This window comes from Myotis yumanensis, unplaced genomic scaffold (genome assembly GCF_028538775.1).
Source record: "Myotis yumanensis isolate MYYU_CA2020_CCGP unplaced genomic scaffold, mMyoYum1.0.hap1 SCAF_15, whole genome shotgun sequence".
In the NCBI taxonomy this organism is placed as follows: Eukaryota; Metazoa; Chordata; class Mammalia; order Chiroptera; family Vespertilionidae; genus Myotis; species Myotis yumanensis.
This window is the reverse complement of record NW_027223766.1, coordinates 45,743,685-45,756,917: the sequence shown is the minus strand read 5'-3', so window position 1 is coordinate 45,756,917 and position 13,233 is coordinate 45,743,685. Positions and strand designations below refer to the sequence as shown.

At 37.2% G+C, this 13,233-nt stretch overlaps 1 protein-coding gene across 2 annotated transcripts in view; it reads right to left on the bottom strand.

Annotated features, from left to right (window-relative positions):
* Window positions 1–12,379, bottom strand: part of VIRMA (vir like m6A methyltransferase associated) — a 49,937-nt gene extending 37,558 nt beyond the window's left edge. For both annotated transcript variants that reach the window (XM_070392251.1, XM_070392252.1), the window contains exons 1-4: window positions 12,280–12,379; window positions 6,344–6,459; window positions 2,893–2,979; window positions 1,755–1,803 (exon numbers count right to left, since the gene is read on the bottom strand). In XM_070392251.1, coding sequence (XP_070248352.1) covers window positions 1,755–1,803; window positions 2,893–2,979; window positions 6,344–6,459; window positions 12,280–12,342 — 315 coding nt within the window. In that variant the 5' untranslated portion in view covers window positions 12,343–12,379. The remainder of the gene's footprint in view (window positions 1–1,754; window positions 1,804–2,892; window positions 2,980–6,343; window positions 6,460–12,279) is intronic.
* Window positions 12,380–13,233: the final 854 nt, after the last annotated feature.

Sequence of the window (13,233 nt, the reverse complement as noted above, 5' to 3'; positions counted from 1 at the left end):
TAATGTTTTAATATGCTAGAAGTAAACTGATATCAAATTACTTTGTGGTTCAACTAAAGTCCTTAAAAGTATGCTGAAAATGGAAAGGTCAATATTGGTGAAAATTCATCCAGAGGCACAGCTTTTATATGGCCCTCTAGAGTTACCATCTCTAACTCTGTCTCAAGGACATCACCAGTCCCACACCATATGTGAATCCTGTTCAAAAAGCGTAACAGATTCCTAACTAAGGGATTAGAAATGAGAGTGAAATTAAGTGGGAGTTACTGCCAATTAATTAATTAAATTCCAATAGTTACAGGGGTCATGGAGGTGCACAAAAGTATAAATTGTGCTCAGCCTCAACATTTATAAAGTCCATAAAATTATATAGCATTCTTTTTACATGCCCAACTCAAACTTTATGCAGGTAATATTTTATGTAGCCATGTTGTACTTACAAAGCATTAAACGAATTGTTTTTGCTCTGTGGGTGGATGGGATTATTCATTAGACAACAAAGTCCTAGAGCGTGACACATGACATGACACCACGGTGTCTGTGTCACTAATCTGCTCACAAACGTCAAATGGGGTGAATGATTACCAAAGATTTGAAGACAATAAATTGAGGGAGGACATATATTTATATATGTTACATCCTTTATTTAAATACATTAATATGCAAAACTTTCTCCTAAAATGATCAAAGACTTTATCAATGACATTAATCTTCAATACTCTTATAAAATAAAAATGACAATTTTTTCCAGAACTTATCTACATTAATTCCTCTATATTCACAATAACTATGAGAGGTAGTCAGAGCAAATATTATCAACAAATAAGGGGGGGGGGAGGACACATATGTAATACCCTTTGTAATACTTTAAGCAATAAATAAATAAATAAATAAACAAAAACAAACAAAAAACAAATAAGAAAATCAGAGTGTTAGTAGAAAAACCTGGACTAGCCCCTGACGTCTGAGTTCCCATTACACCTACCATGTTAGGTAAAGATGAAGTAATAAGTGGTAATATAACCCCTTCTAGAGGTACAATAAGGAACAAATTATTATTCTCCTGGCTAACTCTAGCAAACTCCAGGAAAGGGAAACTGAGAACAAGAAAAAAGGCTTAAAGACTATGCCCACGGATTGACAGACTCTAAACAGAAATCCAATTAGAAGGAAGATAAAGAAATAAGGAAGGACATTTTTAGTCCAAACAGGGCACAGAGGATTAAACACCCATACCCCACCAAAAACAAACAGTGTGCTGAGTAATTTCGATCTAGATCACAATTATTTTTGCATTTAAGATCTTCCATGATTCAGATCTAGTGCTTCTAGAATGACATTTGGTATATCAAGAAAAAGGGCATACTTTTGATATGAAAGGAAGAAATATGAAATATGTATTTTTTAGGAAACCTTAACTAAGGCACAATAGTGTTTAATATTTTTATTCTGCAAATAAGATGACCTATTTATCATCTTCTGAACTTACCCACCTAAATATAAGAAGGAAAGCACAGACACTGACCTCTTCCTGACTCAAATATAAAATTAGGAGAAAAAAGAGCTTTATAGGTCAAGAATGACATTACAATGTCTTTGCTCCATTTTAAAATAGTTTCTGGATACCAGAGGAAAGTAATGATGATATCCTGCAAATAAGCTGACAATCTGCATCACTGGTTTACTTGGACCAAAAACTCTGAATGGAGGTGAAAACAAACAGTAACAAATTGAAAAATTATTTCCACAATTACCTTTGAATTGGGTCTAAAGATGATAGACGTATTCTCATCATATTCCAGGCTGCCAAAAGAATAGGAATAAATATATAGGCTCAAATACTGAACATTACAGTTCGTGAAGAAGTCTTCCTAGTTTCATATATTTTAATAAAACCATGCTAAATGTTAATTTAATAAACTATGAAGTTTGGGTTTTATTTACTCCCCCCAAAGTGTTTTGTGTGTGTGTGCGCGCGTGCGAGTATGTGTGTGTGTGTTTTAAGTATAAAATGAACCCTGTAGAGATTTCTAATATAATTGATTTGGGGTGAGTATATGTATCAGTATTTTTTAAAAATCCCCCAAGCAATTCTAATGTACAGCCAGAGTAAAGAACCATAGCATTATAGTCTTCAAAAAATTTACTATACTGGGACCAAAATTTAAAAAGGCACCTATTTTTATCAAATAGATACTGACATAAGAAAAACATTCTACAATATTAAAAATTAGCTGCTTCAGATGATCTAGCTTCCCATCATTAAAAGGTTAAATTATCAATATAATTTAATAATCAATGAAAGACTAAGTCTAAAAAAAACGGTTAATTCCTGATAAACATAGAAATGTTTCCTTTTTTTCCTGCCTTTTAAATTTTTTATTTTATAAATGAATTCTAAGCAAACCCATTTAATGGTCAATTATTTTGCAGAAATCAAAGCAACTAGTTTTAATAATACCTACATGTATTAAATAATCCAAAAAGGAATTACCTATTAACAAAATTCTCATTGGAATTTTAAATTATGCAGTAGTGATATAAAAAACAGACAAAACATTAGCTTTCAATATACTTACATAGTTTAATAAGAATCAAAAGGCAATCTTTTCCAAATTAGGTTATTATCAAATCATGATATGTATAAGAAATGAATACACCCATAAAAAGCAAACAAAAGATGGCTAATGTTTCATACAGTTAAAATTTTATTTTGTAAATAAACTCAACATCTTTTTAGGAGCATGTCACTTCTTTAATATTGCCAACTGATAAAATTAAACCCTGGGTTCTGGAGTCTACCACCAAATATATCCTTTGTCTATCTAAAAAATGAAGAGGCTTGCTTACTAATTCATGAGTTTCTGGTGAAATTACCCAGTAGGTACATACCTTCCCAATCTATCGAAAACAGGAGCACTTGGTTTGCTTACATTGTTAAAGAATAAGTCTAACTGAAATGTGTGCGGAGATGTCTCCCTGTGAATAAAACAAAGTTGAAAATGTCAGCCTTTGCAATAAACAGTTCAAATTATAACCAAAAAAAAAGTAATTACAAACTTAAGATCAATTCTAGAATTAAGATATAATATTCCTAAGATTTAAATAACTCTTGAGGACTCCATGTTTGACATGAGCACCTCAAAGAGACGGTCTCCTGGCAAGGAACTGAAATGTCCTGCCAACAGAAGAGTTCAAAATAAATTACCCAGCCCTCGTCAAATCTTTGGACTCTGCAGCCAGGCCCATAACTTAACCATAACTTCAAGAGGAAACTTGAGCCAACTATGCGACTTCCAGATTCCTGACCCTCAGAAATAGTGAGATAATAAATGTTTTACTGTTTTAGGCTGCTAAACTCATTTAATTTGTTATACAGAAATAGATAACTAATAGACTGTTCTTAACCAAAAGCAATACAATTAGAGTAGACTGCAGGATACACTATCATTACTCCTTTCCCTTCTACAAATTCTCCCTTTATAGGAAAAGTAGGAAGAAAAGAAATTAGAAAAACCATTAATTTTTATTTCCTTAAACATGGAAAAAAAGAGTCAATCATAATGATTTCTCAGCTTAAACATTAAATATTCTTGTTTTGTTTTGCATTTGTTTTACTTTTGAATGACCTGAAAATATGTGAAGATTTTATATCACAATTATGAAAAAATGAGTCCTTAACTTGGAATCTGTACCATAACACTTACCACTAAGTAGCTGATTTAACTCCACATAATAGAAAATGAGCTATCACAGCATGCACATAATGAAATGTGGTATTGATACATAAGTTTAATACGTAGGCTATATGCTAAAAATCCATATAGTTATATTTATTATATATATATTCATGTTTCCACAACCAAACTTTAGTTTAGATCTCCAATTCATGTAATTAAAATCAAAAGATGAATATTCATATTACAAAGATCAAATTCCTGTTTTATATCAGTTGTTATAAAATTATCAGCAACTCCATGTTAGTGACCATGTGTTGCATTTTATTTCCAACAGAGCCTAAAAAAAGAAAAGCGCCGTGACTGGTTTGGCTCAGTGGATAGAGCATCGGCCTGCGGACTGAAAGGTCCCGGGTTCGATTCCAGTCAGGGGCATGTGCCTTGGTTGCGGGCACATCCCCAGTGGGAGGTGTGCAGGAGGCAGCTGATCGATGTTTCTGTCTTGTCGATGTTTCTAACTCTCTGTTCCTCTCCCTTCCTCTCTGTGAAAAATCAATAAAATATATTTAAAAAATAATAATAAATAAAATAAAAAATAAAAAAAGAGAAGCTTCAAATAACAACTTGCTAAGTACAACTAATGGCTAATGTGAAGCTACATATTTTTTAAAAGACATATGTACCAGGCTAAGAAGATTGTCAATAAGTCAGGAAAACTATTATTAAAATAGTATTAAAAAGTATAATTACATAATAAAAATATATTTCTAAATATTCAGACTAGCCAAAACCGATTTGGCTCAGTGGATGAAGCGTCGGCCTGCGGACTGAAAGGTCCCAGGTTCGATCCCGGTCAAGGGCATGTACCTTGGTTGCGGGCGCATCCCCAGTGGGAGGTGTGCAGGAGGCAGCTGATCGATGTTTCTCTCTTATCGATGTTTCTAACTCTCTATCTCTCTCCCTTCTTCTCTGTAAAAAATCAATAAAATATATTTTAAAAAAAATATTCAGACTAATTCTTATTTATTTTCAAGGAAAAAGATTAAAAATACTTCATCTACTACATTATGCCACCCTAGAATATTTTGGGAAATTACTATAAAACTATTTCCACTAATTTAAAGGAAAATGAATAAAGAAGAAAAATTTTAAACTAATACTTAGGCCAAGTAATTACTCTTTTTAAGTTTATAATGATATATGAATTATACAGAAAACCTAGAGTCAATTTACAATGCAACATAAAGATTTAGGATTTATTCTGTTGATATTTTTACTTATAAAATATTATCTTAAAATTTTGCATTTAAAAATATGCTTCCTTTGATATAGGACCAAGACCTTTGCTTTTAACTATGACAAGGAATACAAAGACCTTATAGTAAAATTTATTATTGACTTGTCTTTAACAAGTGTTTCTAAAACGTTAAATTGAACTTTCAGAGCAACAGTTCTTCACAATTAAAATGCTTTTGTTCATATAACATTTAACTAAATTACATAATTCAAATAGCAAAGACAATTGGTATGAAGAGCTTTGGGAACAAACACAACTGAGGCTTCGGAAGCATATAACTCTACTGGCAGAAGCTGAGCATGCAGAAGTTTTATAATCATTAATAAATGCTGAAATTTATCAAAAGCTTTTGCTGCATTTATCAAGATCACTATTAAAGAGTTCTATTTAGTCAATACAGTGAGTTACATTGACAGAATTTCTGAAGCTAAATAAATCATCCTTACTTGATCCAATATTGTAACATACTGATGGATTTAGTTTTATATACTAGAGGCCCGGTGCACGAAATTTGTGCACTGGGGGAAGGGAGTGTCCCTCAGCCCAGCCTGCACCCTCTCCAATCTGGGACCCCTCAGGGGATCAGGCCTAAACCGGCATTCGGACATCCCTATCACAATCCGGGACTGCTGGCTCCCAACCGTTCGCCTGCCTGATTGCCCCTAACCACTTGTGCCTGCCAGCCCGATCACCCCCTAACCACTCCCCTGCCGGCCCGATCACCCCCAACTGCCCTCCCCTGCCGGCCCGGTCACCCCCAACTGCCTTTCCCTGCTGGCCTGGTCACCCCTAACTGCCCTTCCCTGCCGGCCCGGTCACCCCCAACTGCCCTCCCCTGCTGGCCATCTTGTGGCTGTGGGCGCTGCCATCTTTGAGGGTGTGGCAGTCAATAAGCATATTCCCTCCTTATTGGCTGTTGGTGCTGCCATCTTTGAGGGCTGGGAAATTAGCATATTCCCTCCTTATTGGCTGTGGGCACCGCCATCTTTGAGGGCTGGGCAGTCAATTCGCATATTCCCTCTTCATTAGATAGGATGTTGTTTAGGATTTTTACATATTGTTCATAAGTAAAATGGACTTACAGTTACCTTTCCTTATGCTGTCTTTATCTGGCTTAAGGTAATACCAGCCTAATAAAATGAGTTAGGAAGTTTCCCTCTCTCATTTTTCTAAAACTTATAATAAAACATTAATTTTCTTTCCTTGAGAAAAAAAAAAGAACGTTTCTACCGAAATCTATATAATTTTTTAAACCAATGTCACCCTAATAAATTCAATAATTTTTTTAAAAAATACATAAATTACCAAAAAAAAATATTACTAGGAAAACCTTTAGTCAAAAATACTTTTAAAAGGAAAGCTGACTTACCCGTATGCTCTATTGTCAGGCAGGTTGCTATGGGCTCTTACTCCTGGGGGTATGACTCGGACTTCATTGATATAAACCACACATGGAAAACGAACCACATCTATATGAGAACTTTGCTTTAAAAAGGGGAGGGGAAGGACATACTGTAAGTAAAACACTGTCTAAGTCAAAATTTACTCATCTTCAAAAAAAATTATTCATCTTCAATTTGTTTCATTCAGAATGTCACAAATAATCTTAAACTCCTTATCATTAAAACATTGCTATTATATTACTTATAATACTATATAAATCATTCTTTTTTAAAATAGCTGATGATAAAATGTACCTAGTTAAATCTTTCCATTTGTATAATAACATTTTCTACAGCGTATTTTCCTCCCTGATGTTTTGCTTAGGCCAATACAGACCTACAATCTCTTATTGGAAACCTCTGAAGTCAGATACCTTTTAGAATCCTGACTTTTTTCAGATCTTTAAAAAGCTAATATGATACAAATACTGCTTATTATTTAACACCCACAGTGGCTTCTGGGACAGTACGTTTTCATCAAAACATTAATATTTCTGCAGTTACATATATAAACATTCACACTAAATAAAGATTCGAACTAGCATCATGTCAGTTCAGATCAGATTACATGCTCAAATGAATTCAGGGCAGATTTTTCTAGCATTTTATAATTTCTGAATTATAAGGGATTGTGGATCTGTATTAAAATTAGCTTAATCTCTTAAACGTAACACACTAACTACTATCAAGGCACAGAATAGTTGAGGCAAACCCTCTCTGAAATTTAAAAAAGAAAAAATTACACAAACTAAGTTTATCATAATAAAAGAAATGGATAGCATAAATTTAGTATATACTTATTTCTTTCTATCATTTAACATAAGATCAAACAAATGAAGCTCTTATAATCAATAATTTTAAAAGAAAGCTTCACACTGTTTTTGGACTATTTTACATCAATTTTTCTTAGGAGTTCAGTCAGTCATCATTACCTAGTGGTCAAAGTTCATAATGAGAAGAATGGTTCACATTATTTGCATCTAGAAAGACCGAGTCTTCAGTCTCTCTTGAAGCTGCAAAGAATATTATGCATATCAACAGACCAAAATATTGTTCAACTTTGTCTTTCCTAATATGTGACAGAGAGATGGCATTCCAATTTTGCAATGTAAACTCAGAGATTATAATTAAATATATAAGGCATAGAAATCTTAATATGTTTATTATTAAAATGCTTTAATTCTCAAAGATATAATGTCATATATCCAGTCCGTCATTGACCAAAATGTTGTTATGCAACATGACTGTACATAGAAGCTCCTTTACTGACATGGTTATACATTCTCATTAATATTTTACAAAACAAGCTTAGAACAAAAGTTTATCAATTCTATCCTCCTCTACCCTGCCTGCCACTAATTAATGAATGGTATTAGTAGTAGTTAGGGTATAGACACTATGGACCTACAAAAATGAGCTTAAGCTTTTTACAGCCTTTCAAAATCTATTTTGTTTATAAATAGAAAATTTTCTGTATTAGATGCTATGACTTTTATTCAATAATTATTTCTAAACATCTATTAAATGTCTATTATGTCTCAAATTATACTAGGTCCTGTGGATACAAAGGCAAGACAACCTCTGCCATTAAGGAACAATCTATTGTGGTAGACAAATAACTTACTAAGATACAGACTCACACAGGAAACTATGAAAATTCCAAGGGGTACTTACCTAACTCAGATTTGGGGGCGGGGGGTAAGTTTTCCCAAAAGAAGTAGAACCTGAGCTAATTAATTCTTCAAGGAAACAATCTCTTACACTGATGTCAACTTTATCAGTGTAAGAGAAGGAAGGTCTTTCCAGGCAAAGGAAGAAGTATGCACAAAAGGAAAGCAAATAAGAATGTGGAAGGGTCAAGGACCTGCAAGCATAATTCATCATGGCTACAGGGCAAAACAGGGGAGGACAGTAGGACAGAATAGCTAAGTATAATCAACATAATTACAAGAAATAAGATTTTATCTGCTGCCAAAAGTCAACTCCAAATCCATTATCTCCATCTAGGACCTCCGTCCTGAGCCCCAGACCACTATATCCAACTGCCAACTGGAAATTTCCTCGTAAATGTGCCTCTAGAACAGCGGCTCTCAACCTTCCTAATGCCGCGACCCTTTCATACAGTTCCTCATGTTGTGGTGACCCTCAACCATAAAATTATTTTCGTTGCTACTTCATAACTGTAATTTTGCTACTGTTATGAATCGTCATGTAAATATCTGATATGCAGGATGTATTTTCCTTCTTACAAACTGAACATAATTAAAGCATAGTGATTAATCACAAAACAATATGTAATTATATATGTGTTTTCCGATGGTCTTAGGCGACCCCTGTGAAACCCCCAAAGACAGGGGTCCTCAAACTTTTTAAACAGCCAGTTCACTGTCCCTCAGACGGTTGGAAGGCCGGACTATAGTTTAAAAAAAAACTATGAACAAATTCCTATGCACACAGCGGTGGCAAAAACACCCGGCGGGCCAGATAAATGTTTTCAGCGGGCTGCATGTGGCCCGCGGGCCATAGTTTGAGGACCCCTGCCCAAAGGGGTCGCAACCCACAAGTTGAGAACCGCTGCTCTAGAATCTTCCCAAACTCCTCTGTCACGCCTTTCAGATGTCAACTTTATCTTGAAATATGAGCCAGATCAAGTCTAGATAGGTGCCTCTCCCTTGTATATCCAAAATCTCCAATCAGCTGGGCTACTGTATACCCTTTTGTACCTTTTGAATTTGTACCTCATACATGTACTACCTAGTCAAAAAAAAAAAAAGAATGTTTAAGCCCAGCTGGCGTGGCTCAGTGGTTGAGCATCAACCTACGAACCAGGAGGTCAACAGTTGATTCCCGGTCAGGGCACATGCCTAGGTTGCAGGCTCAGTCCCCAGTGGGGTGTGTGCAGTAGACAGCCAATCAATGATTCTCTCTCATCATTAATGTTTCTCTCTCTCTCCCCCTCTCCCTTCCTTCCTATCTAAAAATCAATAAAAACATTTTTTTTAAAAAAGCTAACAATGATTACTGCCCATTTGCTAACTCCAGCTTTCACTACTCCTCTAATCTTTTCATCATGATTTGTCCCCTCTAAATATTTCTGAACCATTTTAGATATTACTGATAGATTAACCTACCTAATATATTTTACTAATCATATAATTTACCTGCTTAAAAGCTACCCATTTCCTACAAAATAAAGTTTACACTCCTTTGCTGAGCATTCAACAACTTCTATGATCTGGCTTAGAACTGTCATTGGGGGGTCACTGTGTACTGCTCCTTTCCGCATACACTATGGAAGAGTGACTACTCCAGAATGCTCTCCTGTCTACAATTGTGGAACAGATCTTTCACCCAAGACCAAGTTCATACGCCGACTGCCTTGATAATCTCTTCCCTGGTAATCTCAAATGAAGAGTGATCTCTCCCACCTCTAAAATCACATAGCCTTTATTTGAACCAACAAAGGGAGCTAAAAAATATTAAGGTCCTAATATGTCAGCAAGCGATGGGCATTTTGGAAATAAAGGTGATAAACCCCAAGGAATTCCCACTCTGTCTCTTCATGCAATCGTAAGATTCTAACCTGAGTTATAATGTTGTGGACCTAATCTCCAATACTTAAGTTATAAACGTCTTAAGAACAAACAACTCAATATTCCATATCTCCCCCCACAAATCTACTTCTTCAAGACTCAGATCAAATATGATCTCTTCTAAGCCTTTCCCAATCATTGCCTGAAGAAGGTATTTACTACCACACAACTGGTCCTATCCTCTCCTGGTCCTCAATGTTTGTCTAAACGTAAAGAAATATGAGCTTCTTAAATATGTAAGTGGTGAGCACCAATTTTCCTACACTAATTCATCATATGCTTGTTTCTTTCCTTTTTAACTGTTCTCTACTTCTGTACACATAATAGGTTTGTTCTGATCCAACTCTACTGCCTCCATGATGAGTTTTCTAAAGCCTCACTGTAATTAGTCAGAAAAGTATAATCACTGAACAGAGCTAACTGACACATATGAAATGAGCGACCACAAATGAATTCATTGTTAGTAAAACATGCTAAAGTTTCCAAACTTTTTTTACAGACCCATAAACCACTTGTTAACATAATTAGAAAGCCAACATTGTTGAGTTTTTACTTTGTCAAGTAACGCATGAAGATACAACCACTACCCACTATCATCACAATCTTCAAAGAAAGAACAGTTCTCTAAAATGATTATGTTTACACTGAAAGAAAATGTGGGTTCCGAGGTTTTTTAAAATTTCTCTATGGCCTTAATGTTCATTCTCCCCCGCCCCCCCCCCCCCCCCCATGTTAGATGTTGTGTGTACACAACACAGCGGTGCTATGCCAAGTTCCCTTCTGGTTTCTAAGTCAGTCTTGACGAAATCATGACGTTGATCTCCCTGCTCCCATACTTTTTCCAAAACAGGCTAAGAACCGACACTCTCCTGCTCTTCTATGTTGCCCTAACCCAGTGATGGCGAACCTATGACACGCGAACTCATTTTTTTGGTTGATTTTTCTTTGTTAAATGGCATTTAAATATATAAAATAAATATCAAAAATGTAAGTCTTTGTTTTACTATGGTTGCAAATATCAAAAAATTTCTATATGTGACACGGCACCAGAGTTAAGTTAGGGTTTTTCAAAATGCTGACACGCCGAGCTAAAAAGGTTCGCCATCACTGCCCTAACCAGTGGTTCTCAACCTTCTGGCCCTTTAAATACAGTTCCTTGTGTTGTGACCCAACCATAAAATTATTTTTGTTGCTACTTCATAACTGTAATGTTGCTACTGTTATGAATAGTAATGTAAATACCTGATATGCAGGATGGTCTTAGGCGACCCCTGTGAAAGGGTCGTTCGACCGCCAAAGGGGTCGCGACCCACAGGTTGAGAACCACTGCACAGGTGGCGCAAAAGTACATTTACAGTTGTTTATGGATTTAATGTCCACCCACCTCAGATGATCATATTGAGAAATAGAGAACGTGAACAGTTAACAGTAATAATAATAATAATAATAATAAAGCAATGATTATAACAATAGCACTAGTCACAGGGGTAATATTAACACTGGCTGTTTTATCGAGCATTTGCTATGTACCTTGTACGTGTCAACCTCTTTAATATCTAAACCATTTTTGGGTATATGATTAAGCTTTATGTGGCAGGCACTATTATTAAGTCTATTTTATAAGTGAGTAATGTTCGTTCTTAATGTTCAGTTCATTTCGAAAAGATTCCGCCACAATCCCCCACCTTCGCCTCTCAAAACGACTACACTAGCTGGACTACAATTATCTGAATATCCCCTCCTCGCGGGCAGCCTCCACGCAAAAGCCGATCCGTGCACATATGTCATGTCCCAATGGGCGAAGCCTAAACCGAACGAGCGTCACACCTGGGCAGCCTAAGTCCCGTTAGAAAGAGGACCCGGGAGGAGGGATTTAGGGATCAAGAAGCCATCGTGACCTGCTCGGCCTCCGGAACAGCTGTCAAACGCGGGCAGTCTGAGACCCTCCCAACCACCGCCTGAGCTGAACCTGAGAACCAAGGTATTCCCAAGGCCCAACGTTGACGGGGGGGGGAGAGGGATCAAAGGAGCAAAGCAAGCAGAACAGCCAACTCAACCAAAGAGGCAGGAGCCTAAGATAACGCAGAGGAATGTCCTGGCCAGCGATGCCCTCCCGCAGACGTGGTGCCCACACCCAGCTGGGGGGAGGGGGTGTGTACGTGCGGGATTTAAGGCCTCCGGCAGGACGGAAAGTCGAGGCATGCCTAAGCGTTTTTTGTAAGCGTCCCACAGTCGAGAAGCAGAGTCGGAATCAAAACGCGAAGTCTTACCTCCGCGCTGGGGTGTTTAAAAGTATCTAAAAATAGCAGTTCCATCGCCGAGTCCACCGCCATGTTTGCCGCGGACGGGAGGCGCGCGGAGGACTTCCGGGGCAGCCCTATAACCTCGGCGGCGACGGCGGCTCTGGAGAGGGAGAGACTGCAGCACTTCCGGTGCCTGAAGTGCTAGCGCCGCAAACCTTGGCCTATCCCGCAGCGCGGTGCTGCCGGAAGTGGCTGGCCCCGCCTTCTCCAGCGCGGCGGAGAACGGCTGAGAGGGGAGAGGCGGCTACGGTGGCTCCCGTGGTCCAAATCAGGTCGTTGTCTCGCGTTACCTCGCCACGGCGCCCGAGGGGAATGCTTCCAACTCCGGATACCCAGGGCTGGCAGGAAAACGCGGCAATCAGTGAAGAATAACGACTCACAACGAAGAGGTTGGGTGTTTGTTTTTTTCTCTCATCAGCAAAATGTGAGTATTACCTAACCCACAGACTTTGCGAGAAATAATTGAAGTAATATTCCAGAGATGGTATAACGGCCGGGCTGGAGTGGCTAGGTTGGTTGAACGTGAGCGTGGTCTTGTGCACAGAAAGGTTGCAGGTTCGATTCCAGGTCAGGGCACATACCTGGGTTTCAGGTTGGATCCCTGATCGGAGCTCCTAAGGAAGGCAACGGAAGGGATGTTTCTTACATCGATGTTTCTCTCTCTCCCTACCCTTCTCCTTCCACTCTCTCTAAAAATCAATGGAAAAATGAACTAATGCCATATCTACAAATGTGGATAATCTAAAAAAAAAAAAAAAAAAAAAAAAAACAGGGTAAAAGAGGTTGAATATGTACTGTATAATTTAAAACATGCAATGGTTTCCTCTATTAACTAGCAATTTATTCCTTTACTATTTGTTTTTTTTTTTTGTTTTGTCTTGTTTTTTCAAAGAACTAGTTCTTGAATTCATACTTATTATT